The 14979-nt window shown below is 41.3% G+C and overlaps 1 protein-coding gene across 1 annotated transcript in view; it reads right to left on the reverse strand.

Moving 5' to 3' along the window:
* Positions 1 to 2984: 2984 nt before the first annotated feature.
* The window catches only part of NR4A3 (nuclear receptor subfamily 4 group A member 3), a 31205-nt gene continuing 19210 nt past the window's right edge, over positions 2985 to 14979 (reverse strand). The window contains exon 8 of the mRNA XM_082479605.1: positions 2985 to 6081. Within this exon, the coding sequence (XP_082335731.1) occupies positions 5819 to 6081 (263 nt within the window). The 3' untranslated portion in view covers positions 2985 to 5818. The remainder of the gene's footprint in view (positions 6082 to 14979) is intronic.

Consider the following 14979-nt stretch of genomic DNA (forward strand, 5'->3'; position numbering starts at 1 on the left):
GATGCTGTTCACCTGGACTTTAGTAAAGCCTTCGACACCATTTCCCACTGCGTTCTCCTGGATAAAAAGGCTGCTCATGGCTTGGATGGGTGTACTCTTCACTGGGTAAAAAGCTGGCTGGGCCCAAAGAGTTGTGGTGGATGGAGTTAAATCCAGTTGGCAGACGGTCACAAGTGGTGTTCCTCAGGGCTCAGTACCGGGGCCTGTTCATCGGTCTCTTCTCCCAGGTAACAAGCGATAGGATGAGAGGAAATGGCCTCAGGTTGCGCCGAGGAGGTTTAGATTGGATATTAGGGAAAGTTTCTTCACAGAAAGAGTTATTAAGCCTTGGAACAGACCGCCCAGTGCAGTGACTGAGTCACCATCCCTGGAGGTATTTGAGATGGGTAGACGTGGTGCTTTGGGACATGGTTTAGTGGTGGACTTGGCAACGTTAGGTTTACTGTTGGAGTCAATGATCTTAATGGTCTATTCAAACCTAAATGATTCTATGATTCCATGATTCTATGAAAATATTAAAAAATGGGAAAAAAAGACTTTTTTTTCCCATGGTCTTGTCTCCTGCATGACTTCAGACTCTTGTGTTTGACATTAAAGTAGTTCCATTATACACACATAAGTATCTTGCAGTATACACAATGTCTAATTACAGCTGGTCTCCCACCCTTCTCTGAAGAAAATCCTTGCGTTCGTGAGTTTAGGTCAGAATCTTGATCTCATCCAACTTTCACAGCCATGTCACAACTTCATGTATTCAAACTTCTTCTGTCACCAAATGCAGCCAGAACATTCCATGTTATGAATATAAATGTAAAGGTGTCTAATGTTAAAAAAGAAAACAGAAGAAAAATTGCTGAAAGTGTTTCCATATGGTAAACAAGTTTCTTTTTCTTTTAGTTGACGAATCACTATGTTGCTAATTCTCACAAATATAGGTCTGGAATACAGTTCTCAAATATGTCATCTGCTGCTAAGAATTTGATTAATTGACTCCACATTTATTCAATTACTGCATCAATAGTTTGGCATTTTAAAAAGTTAATCTTTTTTATCCATTGATAATTATTTTTTAATCCACATCTTGAAATATTTCTAGTGGCCAGTTTCATTAATTTAATAAAGAACAGTTAAATATCTCTTTTCTAAATACTATCTAGTATCACAACTTAGTTCCAAACGTGTGGTTGACCAGGATTTTGAATAGTGTCACGGATGACTTATATACGCAGGGTAAACAGTACCAGTTTGAATACGTGGGTTATTTTGAATTTGTCAATGCTTTTATCGTGTTTGCATAAAATTTGATACAGTGGCAGCATAAATTGCCCAGGGGAAGAAAAGGAGAGCAGAATAAGAGCATTCACTGGACACTAGCTCAGTAAACAAAAGTTTTTATTCCTAACTCTGTGACTGAAATGCTATATGACCTTGGGCATAGCACTTTACTCCTTTTTTCCTGTGTTGCTCCTCTTTCTTTCATCTATTTGGTCTGGAGCTTCTCCCAGCTGGGTTCTGAAGGTGCTAATTAGGATAGCTAGCAAAATGAGGTCCTGATCTCTGTTGTGGCCTCTAGGTGTTGCTATAATACAAATAATTAATCAAAAGACATGTTTTGTAGCGTCCGTAGAGGGAGTTGCCAATTTTTATCAGAGCCATGCTTAATTTTACACAATTAGACCGCTCTCTCTCTCCCGCCCTTCTGCAACATAACTGAAATTTTAGCTTTGTATATTGGACAGATGAACCTGAATGTGAAAAGTAAAGGTAAGACAGCTATACAGAGAGATTTGACTCACCTCCAGTTAAAGTTGCCCATCTTGGGGTGCCTTGCTGCCAGCCGCCTGTCCAGGGATGGTCTCTACTAGAGGAACCCACTATCATATTCCTGACTCAGCCCAACCTTCCCATTCCGGAGTCAATCATTGGGCATCACATCCTTTGGAAGGACTCTGCCACTGATGTGGTTTAGAAGCGCGTAAGGCACACATAAGGACACAAGTGCAGGTGATCTAGATCAGGACACAATTGTGTCCCCATGTCTAAGGGCAGAACTCACGGCCCCTGAAGTAACGGAGATACTTGTGAGTTTAGCCAGGATAAGCTTTTTCTCGTAGGGTGAAAATTCAGACGCTGGGGCGCGTTGGTCACAAGGTCTGCATGTTTTGCCTAACAGGGGCCTATCCTGCAAAACACATTGCCGTTCTCGTTAAGGATTTTAAGATTTCTAGTTTAATTTTTAAAATAAGGCGTAGGAAAAAAAGCAACAAATAATTTGGAAGAGTTGGAGCAACCTTTTGTTTTGTCATATTTCCAAAGAAGGAGCTGCCAATCCTGCAGCCTGCCGCAGCACACCATTTGATGTAACCTCCAGCCGAGCAGTTCCTGCAGAACAGCTCTCGCGGAGGTGTGCCGGAGCCATCGGTACTCATGGCAATATCCGGAACAGTGGCAGATGCCTCTCAAAACTGCATTTGTAGAAAACGCAGTTGTAGCCAAACAGTTTTCTCTGGCAGGGGATAAGTGATCCCTCCTACAAAGCAAAGTAAGGAAAGGATCTGGATGCACATTTAAAGAAAATGCTGCAGGTGCCTGCTGGGGCGATGTCTTACCAGGATTTACCACAACAAAGGGGCAGAAGAGGGGATCAGAGCTCTGTCCTCTTTCTAGCCAAACATAGGCGCTATATGGGACCACAAGCCCTAGAGCCATCCCCTCCCTCCCTTGTCGCCGTCATCATTTGTGTGTTAATTACAATCCCTTCCTGGCGCGGAGGAGAAGCAGAATGAGGGGCAGGTAGTCTCTCTGCGCTGGTCCGTATGTAGTTCAACCTCTGGGACGACCGTGGTCCAGCTCTCAATATCTAACAGAGATTGAGTAACCAGATACTGCAGGTCTTAGTGTATTCATATAAAAGCTATTTTAATCAAAAGACTAGCCATTAAATTGCCAGTGTTCTTAAGCATGCTTCACCAATTTTTCCCCTTTTAAGACTCAAGTAGACAACTTTTTTTTAATGTTTTATAAATGATAAAAAATTCACATCAGATTTTAACAGAATTAAGCATACTTATTCAACACACATGGGGCCTCTGAAAAAAATGTTATTCAATTTAATAATTTTAATTTACATTGTATATGTACAAGAGCATTTCTTTCAACCCACAGGTTAACACCACAAAAAAAAAAAAAAAAAGAGAGAGAAAAAAAGAAAAAGAAAAAAACCTACTGCGGTTAGCGGAGTGAAGAAACTCTTGAAACACTGTTGTCTGAAATAAAAGCAAGGCACTCTCCCTTAACACCTGATATATTCCTGAATTCTGCCTAGACAAAGGCATGTTCACACTGAGAGAGCTCTAAGAAAAGTAGTAGATTTATTCTGCGTTAAGTCTTTCTTTTACCACTGTGACCTGTCACTGGTTGTACTGTAGGATGAATCTGTGTACTGAAGTTGACATGAAGGACAATCGCACAGATGATGGGATTTGGGAGAGTATCACAGTTAAGACTATCTATGGAAGACTGGAGGACACTGGCTATGTGAAATCTCACACGGGGCTCTGGACCTGTTACCTCCCACTCACATTCCACTTAATAAATAAACCTTGCTCAACAAAAAAGCAGTTTTACTGTACTATGCTGATTCGCCTGAAAATTCTTCGTAAGGGCCCGCTCGCAAGAAGCACCTGCAAGCCCTCATCTGGCTGGTGCTCAGCACCTGGCAGGATTTGTCCCTAGATAAAAGTAATTTCTCGAGGGACCTTGTGTCTTACACAAGGAGCCGAAAGTAAACATACTTCTGGATTTTCTGTCTGTATGTTTTCGTATGCGCACATGTGTGAGAGTGTATATATATATACGTATATATATATATATTCAGTATATACAAAAGCAAATTCAGTCAAAATATATTTGTCTTGCTGGTCAGGCTTGTTACAGCAACCTACAAGAAACATTAGCTTCTCTGATATTTAATTATGCTATTATGTTTGCACATAAGCTTAAAAGTCAATACAAAAAGCAATACTTTTCCAAATATTATCTGCAGGTAAACCGGAAATATTAACTATAGTGATTAGAAGTCTGTTTCCCTATTGACACTACTATAAATCTTGATATAAGAATAATTTTTTCATAAAAGCACATCCAAACATAGTAAGTGATAAAATACCAGATTACTATTTGAAAACCATACAGTGACTCGATATCTGGGTTATCCTTTGCAGCAATTAGGCAATTCATTTGGCATCTGTTTGATTGTATAATTTAATTTCCATATAAACAGCATAGTTTAAAAAAAGACAAAAGCTAGAATGTTTAAAGCTAACAAAAGATACAGTGACATCAGGTTGACATTCAAAAATTTCCTTAGCAAAATGACCAACAAAATTTTGACTTAATACAGTGCATATAAAGTTTTTTAGAACTAAACTTTTTAAATATTATTTGAATTTAGCAAAACATGAGCAAGATTTTAATATCAAAGTGCTAAACAGTACTGCCTTAGAAGTCACTGCAAATAAACGGTAAAATAACTCTGCTTGTGATTTGACAGGTATTTTATATACAAATGGTTAATAAAAAGACACGCGCACACACACACGCACACAAATATAGGTATATACATATATATATACACACATTATATATATGTATATAGTTTTCCAACTGGTGTATCTGAGTCAGTGTGAACACCCCATTTAGTTATCATGTGTAACAGGGCTCCCAGGAGCTGGCAGTCATTGCAATAAATACAGGCAAAGCCATTACAATATACCATGCATACAAACATTTATACAAATAAGGACACTATGCAACAAATTATTTCATATTAATATGGCATCAACAGTATAAACATACAAAAAGGAGTACGAACACGGAATGTTTAAACGCAGCCCACTATATCCTTCCTAGCACTTACATTCATACTATTTTACAAGACTTGCTTGTTCTTGAAAACCATCTTCTGTCCGTTTACTAACTAGTCGCTTACGTTAGAAGTCTAAAACTGAACTATCCCTGATGCTGACCCTGTATGCTCCAGTCACTACTTACTCGGATTTCCTTAGCTAAGGAACAACTGAGCCACAATTGCTCCCGTGTCTTCCACATACATTTGTCAATAAGTCGCGCTACATGGAATCAAGTTCGGAAAACTCTGTCAGGTAAGTTAGTGCATGTAATTTTCTCACTTGATTTCTTCTGTTTGTTTTCATAGTAAAATAAATTAGTTAATAAACGAGACTTAGTAAGACAGCACTTTAAAAAATTGCACTTGAACATGGGAGCTAACAGCCATTGTCATTTTGCTATATTTGATTGGTATGAAATGTTCAATTGAATGTACTTTGCTAAAAAAGTGAATTTTTGTTTAGCTTGTGCTGATGTATGTGCCCTTGATGCCGGAAGTATGCTAAAGGTATCCTCACAAAACACATACTACCCTGGCAAACAACTATTTGCTGTTCTTGTTTTCAAACACAGCTTCTACAATTTTACTCCTCATGTGCCATGAGGTGTTAAACAACAGATTTGAAACAGTCGTGTTAACCTTTTACTGCTGCTGGGATAGCATTGTCCAAAAGTGCCATATTAGCCATTTAAAAAAACCCAAATCACACAAAAGAAAACAAAGAACACAACCCCAAACCAGTAAGCCGGTAAGTTTCAGGCCTCAGGTTGTAAGGACAAAGCGCCAGAAAAGACCTCATTTTAGACTCGGAGCTGCTTTTCTGTTAAGTGAGGGCAGAAATGTTAGCTGTAAGTCCCGATCCGTTTGCCTGCTCTGGTGGGCATTTGCCTCTCTGGAGGGTGGTTTGACTCAGAAGGGTAAGGTGTCCAGAAACAGCCGGTCGATAATGGAAGGGGCTGGCACCAAATCTTCCAGTTTCAGGTAAAAGATGCGCTGCAGTCCCAGTGTGCAGAGAGAACGCAAGTCAGCCAGAACACCCAGTACCTTCGGCTCTGCAGACTCAAGCGGTTGTCCTTTGTTTTGGCAACTGAAAGTTAAGTGATCTTTCAAACTGCTTGTGATCTTGTTGCATAGCTCTTCCACTTTCTTTGGTTCTTTTAATCCATGTCGTTCTGCAAAGCGAGAGAAAAAGCACGTCAGCATCCCTACCACACATTGAGAGAACTCGTTTGCTTTGGTGTAACCCAAATCCATTCTCTGGTACTCAATGCAAAAAACGCTTTGAAAGTATAAGATTTCTCAGAACAGTTGGGGTTATGTGATGTCAGTTAACCTTTCTGCCACACAGAATGAGAAACGGCAAGCGCCCTTTTCTCTTTAACCGCTAAAATAGGTGGCAGAGACGCTCAACTATGATTGAAATTCTAGCACAAGGAGCCCAAGCATCCTCGGTATCGTGCATAATTTTCATGATACGAGACAGAATTAATTGGGTGATTTTCCAGCAAAACTATCACAGGAGGTGTTTTGGAGATTTCCGTGCTTCCCCACCAGTTGTGAATGCTCAATAACTATGGCAACCATTATTTATTCAGCGAATTCAAGTGGCGATCGATATCCCTAGCCAGCTCCGTCAGCGCCAGGCCTAGAATTCCACCAGGAATTTGCAGACACTCTTATGAGAAACTAAAGGCACCTTACCACCCTTTGTTATCTTGATCAGCTGCTGCTTTTTAGATTATTCATCTTTAAAAGGTCTAAGATAAAAGAAGCCTGGAAGTTAACTATTTTGCTTTGAGGGAGCAATGCCTAAAGTGAGAAGGCAGCTGTGTTATCCATCACCAAAACCTCAGCATTCCTAAAAGGAAGGGGAGCTGGGGTTTGTCCCCCTTTGAATAGCCTTTTAAAATGCTACAGCCACGTTAAACGCATCCACAGTTCTTTAAGCATAAGTAGAATGAATCAGATCTGTGATTCATTAAAAGCAGGCTCTTTACTGGTACACGGGGAAAGATAATCTTGTGCTGTTTGCTATCAAGATTTAGCAGATAAATTCGTATAATATTTCAGAACAAATAACTTTGTGATGTTTTGATTTGCTTTCAACTTTGAAATTCACAGGTAAGTAAGAACTTGCTTAATCACAAAGTCATAATCATTTACGCATGAAATAATAGAATAATACCAGATAGGACAGTCTAAGAAAATGCTGGTTAAACTAATTTTAACCAACTAGACACATAAAAACAGTGACAGCAACGGATGAGGAGTAATTTTGGCAGTTCTCATTTCTGATGAATTTGAAGTCATCTGCCTTCCCTGGCCCTCTCCCTGGCAGCCGTGTGCCATATTGTGCCCACTGCCCCCAAGTCTAGTTCCTCTACTCCAGGAGGAGCGGGCAATAGATACTTTCTCTGTCCCTCTCCTAATGAACAGTGAAAAGAGGACAGTTTTCTTTACTTCCAGAACCAGGCGTGATGTCTGCGCAAGGCGCGGTGCTGCCTTGCCCGGGCATGTGGATGTAAACTCCTCGCTGCCTCCCCTTACCGCCTGTTTTGGCTACATGCTCCTGACAAACCAATAAAACAGATGGGATTCAATGAAGGCAGTCAGAAATGTAGAGGTCTGATTTTCCACTGATATTCACCCTTTTTACACTTTTTTTCAACTTTATTTACTCAGGCAGAGCTAGCTCCTGAGGAACACCAGTTTGGGATCAGAATGAGAGATGTGCAGACGTGTACACCTCTGGCCAGAAGCTACTGTGCTCTGTCATTTAACTACCATCAATCTGCCCTATTGCTTCAGAGCAACACTCATCCAAGCAGCAACATCTGCTTCAGACATCTTTTTCACCTTGCAGGAATTAAAAACCCTAGGTATTCTAAGTGCTTTGTTTACATTAAAACACGAGGAGTCGATGAATATTTAAAGCCTTTCCAGTAAATGGTGTATAGCGTAATTATGTAAGCCTTAACTATACAGGTCACTGAGAGTAAATACTTAGGCGGATTCTGCCATTAAAAATCTTGGCAGATAAATATTTTATGCAGATTTGAAAAGCTGGAGGGTGAGGTTTTTTGCCACCAGCCTACTGAGAGAATCTGCAGGACATTAAATTAATTTTGCAGTCTTTGAAGAGTTCTCATCTTTTAATCTGTTATGGGGTTGTTTCCTGGCTGTGTAAGTGAAGATATCTGTATAGATCTAGGGAGCTGAAATATTAGAATGGATCTAAAACCTGACTACAAATCAGCAGAGCAAATTTTTAAACCAGTGCCTCAGTAGGTGTGTACCTTGCTGTAGAGTATGGAAAATTATCTCTGGCTCTGGGGACCACACAGCAACGTTGTTAACATTTCCAGCCAGAACGAAACAGTCTTTGTCTCACACTGACAAGTTCAGAAGGTTTCATGAACGTATCGTGTTTTTGGTGGCTAGCCATGAAACATACTGACGCAAAATACAGTATGTGCACAGATTATAATACTAGTAGCCTTACTTTAAATAACAAAATCATGGAAATTCAGAATTAAGGATATTCCATCCTTAAGCCGCTCTCCGGTACGACAATGTTAAAGCAGTCTCCGATAAACCAGGCTGTCCTCTCCTGCGTGAATTGCCTTGCAAGGGCCTTTGCTCCTTGCAAATCTCTACAAAGGTAATTCCTCAAGACTGGAACTGCCGCACTGGAAGAAGGAGTTTTCAGTCTCCAATCCCTAAGGCATCCCTTGTGGACCCACAGAAAGTCAAAGCCATCTCTGTGGAAGCCCTTCCGCTAGTAAAGGGCGCTGCATGCACTGGATTTGCCATTGCAGTCTCTGGTGTTAGCACCCAACTACTTTCTGGGGAACGTACTAATATAAGAAACAACTCATCTCTTAGGTAGACCTGAGGACTCTTGGGTCTAATTTTCTCAAAGATTTAAATTTAATAGTTTCGTGGTTTGGGCCTGACTGGCCGCTGAAACGAATGACAGGTGCTCTCTGGCCTCTCTCCCTTCAGGGAAGGGAGAGCATCTCCCTTCAGGAAGAGGACGAAGAGAGAGGAAGTGACTTATGAGTTTAGAAAAGAAACTAAACTACTTTAATGAAAACATTAATAAAGTAATAAAAAGGAAATAATGAAATATATACAGTATATAAAAAACGTATCAAGCTCCCAGTATGACAATCACATTGCCGGCAGGCACTGGAAAAGTCCCAGGCTGGACTTAGCAACGGATGGGAACTGGATGCTGGATCTGGATTCAGGAATGCATGGGACGGGATCAAAGGCAGACGAACAGAGAGAGTCCTCCTCGGACATTGGACGTTGAAGAAAAAGAGCTGACCCTTTGATCCCTCAGCTTTTATACCGAGCATGATGCAGATGGGATGGAATACCCCGTTGGTCAATTTTGGGTCACCTGTCCTGTCCGCTCCTCCCTGCAGGTGGGACTCCTCTACACTTTTTCACTTCCGACCCTCCAACGGGGCACACAACAAAGTTAGGTGGCCTTGGGTGTTATAGCAATAAGTATAAGCAAGAGCTCTCTGCACACCATTCCTTGGCATCAACTATAAACATAGGTCTTATCACTTTGGAAGTGGACTACTGTCTTAAAAACACACCATTAATTTCAGAGAGCTCAGTTAGACAGAAGAGGGTTAGCTGCAAAGTAAAATTACTGAACAGAAAATTGGCTCTGTTTTACCTCAAGCCAGGACAAATAATTAGGGTTCAAATAGCAGGAAACACATTTTCTTGCCTTTTCAACATGACCAGTCTCATTTGGGCAAAGAAAGACCCACAGCCTTTCTCACTCAACATAAAAGGAGCAGCATGAGGCACCTGTGGGAAGTATGTGCACTAGCACTGAAGCCGATGGCTTCTGATCATTCACCATCTTCTACAGGATGTTCTTATCCACACGGGAACAATAAGGCTGAGATTTATCCCAAGAAGGACAGCTAGTCAAAACCAATAGATTTTCTCTAACTGATTGAGAAGGTGTGTAAATATTATTGTATTCAGACTTTCTTATAATGACAATTAAAAAGGCACTGGGTAAAGTGAATATAGGATTTCTCAGCCTCGTGTTTTAGGATACCATTGATTTTTGCAAGAAAAATGGTGATTTATGGCAAAGACGCTCTCCATAAGCCTGTCAAAATGATTCATCGGAAGTCTTGCTTCTAAAGCTCTGCAAACTTAGCAGCGCATACTGGCAAACTGAATGCAGCAAGTTTTTTACACCTTTCTCCTTTCCCCAGCAATCCCAATGTGATTCTGTGCTATAATTATGCTGATCAGCAAAGACTTGATAGGAAGAAAGTAAAAGAGCAGGAAAACCCGTCACCAGCTGTGCTAATCCTTCTTTCCCTAATTTCAGACATGGGTAGATGATGCCAGGACCAGGCAGACTGAGTGCGACCTTCATGAGATACATCTCTCAAAGAGCACGAGTATGCCAAAGACCTTGAGTATCTCAAAGACCCTTGAGCTCTGTGCTCTGTGTCAGGGTGGGTCAGTTTTAGCCTGAATTCGTTTTGAGGTGTCAGTGCAATCAGAAATGGAACAGATTTACGCTGAAAGCTTAAAATAGGCCTCTTGATTGTCTCGGTTTCAATATAGTTATCTGATTTTCTCTTCCCCCTTCACAATCCTCTTCCCCTTCTATAACTGAAATAAATGTGAGGCTCGGTTGCCTACAGCTTTCTGCTCGTCTCCTGAACACTCTGTTACACAGCAAGGCTGCAACTTGGCAGAACCAAGTGTGTCCTCTCCTGTCGCAATCTGGCCCATATTCATCCTGCCTAACCCTCAGGCACTTCACAAGGGTGCCCAAGCTAGGAGCGTGGATTTCTCGAGCTCCTCCTAACATCATAGAATCATAGAATCATAGAATCAGTGAGGTTGGAAGGGACCTTTAAGATCATCAAGTCCAACCATTAACCTACCCTGATAAAAACACCACCACTCCTAAACCATGTCCCTAAGCACCTCATCTACCCTTTTCTTAAACACCTCCAGGGATGGTGAATCCACCACCTCTCTGGGCAGCTTATTCCAATGTTTAATAACCCTTTCAGTGAAAAAATGCTTCCTAACATCTAATCTAAACCTGCCCTGACATAACTTGAACCCATTTCCTCTTGTCCTATCACTTGTCGCCAGGGAGAAGAGGTCAGCTCCCATCTCTCTAAAACCTCCTTTCAGGTAGTTGTAGAGGGTGATAAGGTCTCCCCTCAGCCTCCTCTTCTCCAAAGTGGGAGGATGGGCATTTTTAGAAGATGATTACGATTTTAGGTGGAGGAATCGTCTTCTGGAGGTGCCCTGTATTCTCCATAAGCTAGCTACCTAAGTTGGATGAGCTGAATGACTACACAGGACATCATCGTTTGCTCCCTCCTTTAAGAAAACCACAACGTAGCACAGAGACTGCTGGTTGCTGTAGGTGGAAGGAGTTCTTTTGCCTCAGCAAAAGGGTGGGAGGGGAGAAGGAGGAGTGAGTACTTCACTTTGATGCTGACAGTGTTTCCCTCAGCAAAGTGGCAGGGGGAAGGCAGACAATGCAATCTGGAGGATATATATTTATTTTTTTTTTATAACTGGCTCTCCTACACTCCTCCAGTCTGCCACCTGCTCGTATGTAGACCCAGCACACGAAGCACCCACTCTTGGAGGATCTTGGCAAGAGGACTGAAGGATATTTGCTGCTGAAGAGTAGGTGAGCCTCCCTTCCATAGAGAAGTTGGACAAATTCATGCTCAGAAGGGAACTGCAGCAGCCAGACCCTTTTCAGCCAGACCGGACTCCTTACTATGTCTTGGTATGACTGATGGTGCTAAAAATTGTGTTTGTAAACTGGAACAGAAAGCCCAACAGCAGGAAGACAAACACGAACTCATAATTAATTGAAACCTCACAATATTCTTCAATGTTCTGGTGCCAGTCTAACAAAGCATTAAGCGTGTGAATAAGCCCAATATATACAGTGGCTCTGGGCTGGTCTGTAACACACTTAAAATAAAACATATGCCGAAAGAGCTTGGCTGAATGAGGGCTAGAATGCTCTGTACTCGGCAGCATCCCACTGAGAGTGTCAAGTGGGCAAAACAATAATATTTTGATGTGGATAGAGAAAGGCAGAGGCAGAGAGGAAAAGAGAATCAACAAGTGAGAGAGAGAAAACACTTGCAGTTTTAGCGCAGGCAGAAATTTGAGGCTAAATTAGAGCGTGCCCTTGAGATGATCTGCATTGGAGTCTCAATCTTTGATATATGACACAAAAACTGTAAAGCAGAGCATTATAAATGGTCATTTGGGAAGTTAAGGTAGCGTTTTCACGAATAGGCTGAGCTAACATCTGGTCTACTCTGCAAAGCTTCATCATCAACACTGCCTAGGCCAGTATGGAACGGTTGTGCAGGAACACTTGAGATCCATGCAACACACTAAACTGATAGAAATCGTCCATGTGGAACTAAGGACAGAACCTGTCCCCAGATGGCCAGCATTTTCTTTCCATGTGGGCACTCTTCTTTAGCTCATTAGATCCTACATCCCAACTGAATAAGTGATCCAAAGCAGAAGAACAGAACAGAACTCATTTCTTGCTTTCAGGGGGATGTGGGGTGAGTGTCGTGTTGTTTCCTAACTACTTTCTTCTGGCTGATGCTCAGAGCGCCGCTGATGAGCTCTGGAGGAAGTTGTGTCCGGCCCTTCTTAACCAACTGAAGGAAGTAAAAAAAGAGAAGAGAGACAGAGAGAGGAAGATCCTAAAGGAGTACCTTAAAAAAAAAGAAAAAGATGTGCTTTGGCATTTCAGAGTTTTAAGTTAACTGTTTGCAAGCTACCCACAATAAACCAGATGTCCCTTCTTTCATTCTGGGTGCTCTTTCAAGCTGATATCTTATCTGAAAGGACCTGAAAATTCAGCAGCAATCTGACATGACGCTTTTCGGTCTAGGCAACGTACTGCAAATTCCCAGGAAACATAAAATAAACAGTAATAGCACAAATATATGGACTTTCTAATGGACTATACAATGCAAAATATTACAAAATCTTTTCCTGTTTATTTTATGTTGTGCATACCTTTAGTTTTACTCAAAGCACGCAGGGAATTAGTGAGTATTGTGATACTCACTAGGTCTCCTGTCGTTCTCTTCAAAATTACTAAACAGCTTAGTTTATATATACGCTTATAACCATGCATCCTATGCTGTGATCTGCAGCTGTGGTTGAGATAGGACATGGAGCTCCAAACAAGTCAGCAGGGTTAGTTAAAGGGCACTGGAACTACTGGGGCTGTTACTCAGGAGCCAATTTGACACCCCAAAGTGAAAGAACAGCCTTCAGTATCTTGGGACACGGGGAACAGTGGAATGTCTTTCAGCCTCCACGAATTCTTACATTTATTCCCTCTTCCTTCACCGGGAGAGAGATGTTCGTTCTCCCTGTCACTCTTGCAGAACAGAGAGAGAACACGTGAAAGAGAGTAGCAACTTCTCTTATTTTTCTCCTTCAGCAATACTGCCAATGTTTTCTAAGAGCACGTCTTTGTTTGGGCTATGGAGAGCACTCATGAAATCAAGAAGAACGAACAGGTCGTTATTCCCAGCAGCGTTTTTCTTTACCCAGAGAGACAATTCTTGAATTTGGTGCTACCTAAGATGCTGTACAATATTAAAATAAGCTATGACTATTATACAGCACTGGGTTGTCGTCTTTTTCTTTCTTTGGTTGAACCATCAAGTCATGAAAAGTTGACTAATGCAAAATAAGAACTGGAGCAATTTGTAGCATAATGAAGAAAAATTTTACTCAAGACAGCATTTTGGGTTTGCAGTGTTGCTAATAAAAGCAAACAACTAGATTCACAAAACAGAGCTTTCCTGCTCCTTCCTATCTTGAAGCCCAATGACATGGATATCCATCCGGGACATGGGATATTCATGGTCAGATTCCCTTCCTGTTGGAATCAGCCCAGGTACTGGGCCTTGGGTCTCCCTCTGAGCACCAGCTTGTCCCCAAATCATCATACACAACAGCCATTCTGCAGCTCGTGACATATGTCAAATGGCCTCAACACAAAAGACAGTGATACTCAATAGTCGGATATCCTATGTTCCAGGAAAAGGTCACTCTCCCTTGCTCTGACTCACAAGAAGGACTTAAACCAGGCTTTACTAACTACCCATTGCCTCCAGCAGTCCATTACAGAAGAGAAGAGTACCTTCTCCAGAGATAAAGAAGGCACCTGAAACACCCACCTAAATCTAAGCCAAGCCTTAAAACAATGCTTAAAAATGTTCAACTGATTTCAGATTTCCATAATTTATCTCTACTACTTTTCCTCTTTTGGTGGGACCAGCTGAAAACCAGCACGTGGCTTGTCATACTCAAACTATAGGGAAAAGACAAGAAGCCATTTCTCATGGTATGCAATGCCAGAGGCAAATCTCAAGGCTTTCCTGAATATAAAATTTCAATATACTGTCACTGAGAAAGTCTCAAAAGAACCCCGCCAAGCAGCATTTTGTGCTTCAGTGCTCTCTCAGCCATAATTACCTGATTTCCTCTTTCACTTTTTTTTTTAATATCGTTCATCATTATACAATACCATCCTTTTTCAGGTGACCACATTTCTGGCTGAGTCCCCAAGTTAGCTAGCTGCCCTTGGAGATCTGAAACCTGTGAATATAAATCACTGGGCACAGGAGCTTCAGTCTAATTTAGATCGCATGAAAGTATGCTCTGTCCTTACGAGCGAACCAGCAGAGATATATCGGCCTCATGAAATAAAAGAATAAGCAGGAAACTACATTAATTTTAAGCACCATCTCACACGGGTGAGAAAATCAAGACAAGCTTGACAAACACAGAGAACCTTAAAGCATTTATGGATGGAAATGTTCTCCTTTTAAAGGCAACAGTTACTTCCATTTGTTTAGAAACTTTGGGAAGACCAGCACAATGTAGCCAACTCCTGAAAGGGTTGTTATCAAAGACAGGAAGAAATGTAGGGTGTTATTAATTAAAAGACATTTCTATGAAATATCTTAGGGTGACCTGAGTCAGCC

The sequence above is a fragment of the Vanellus vanellus genome, assembly GCF_965231255.1.
Source record: "Vanellus vanellus genome assembly, chromosome: 2".
Lineage (NCBI taxonomy): Eukaryota > Metazoa > Chordata > Aves > Charadriiformes > Charadriidae > Vanellus > Vanellus vanellus.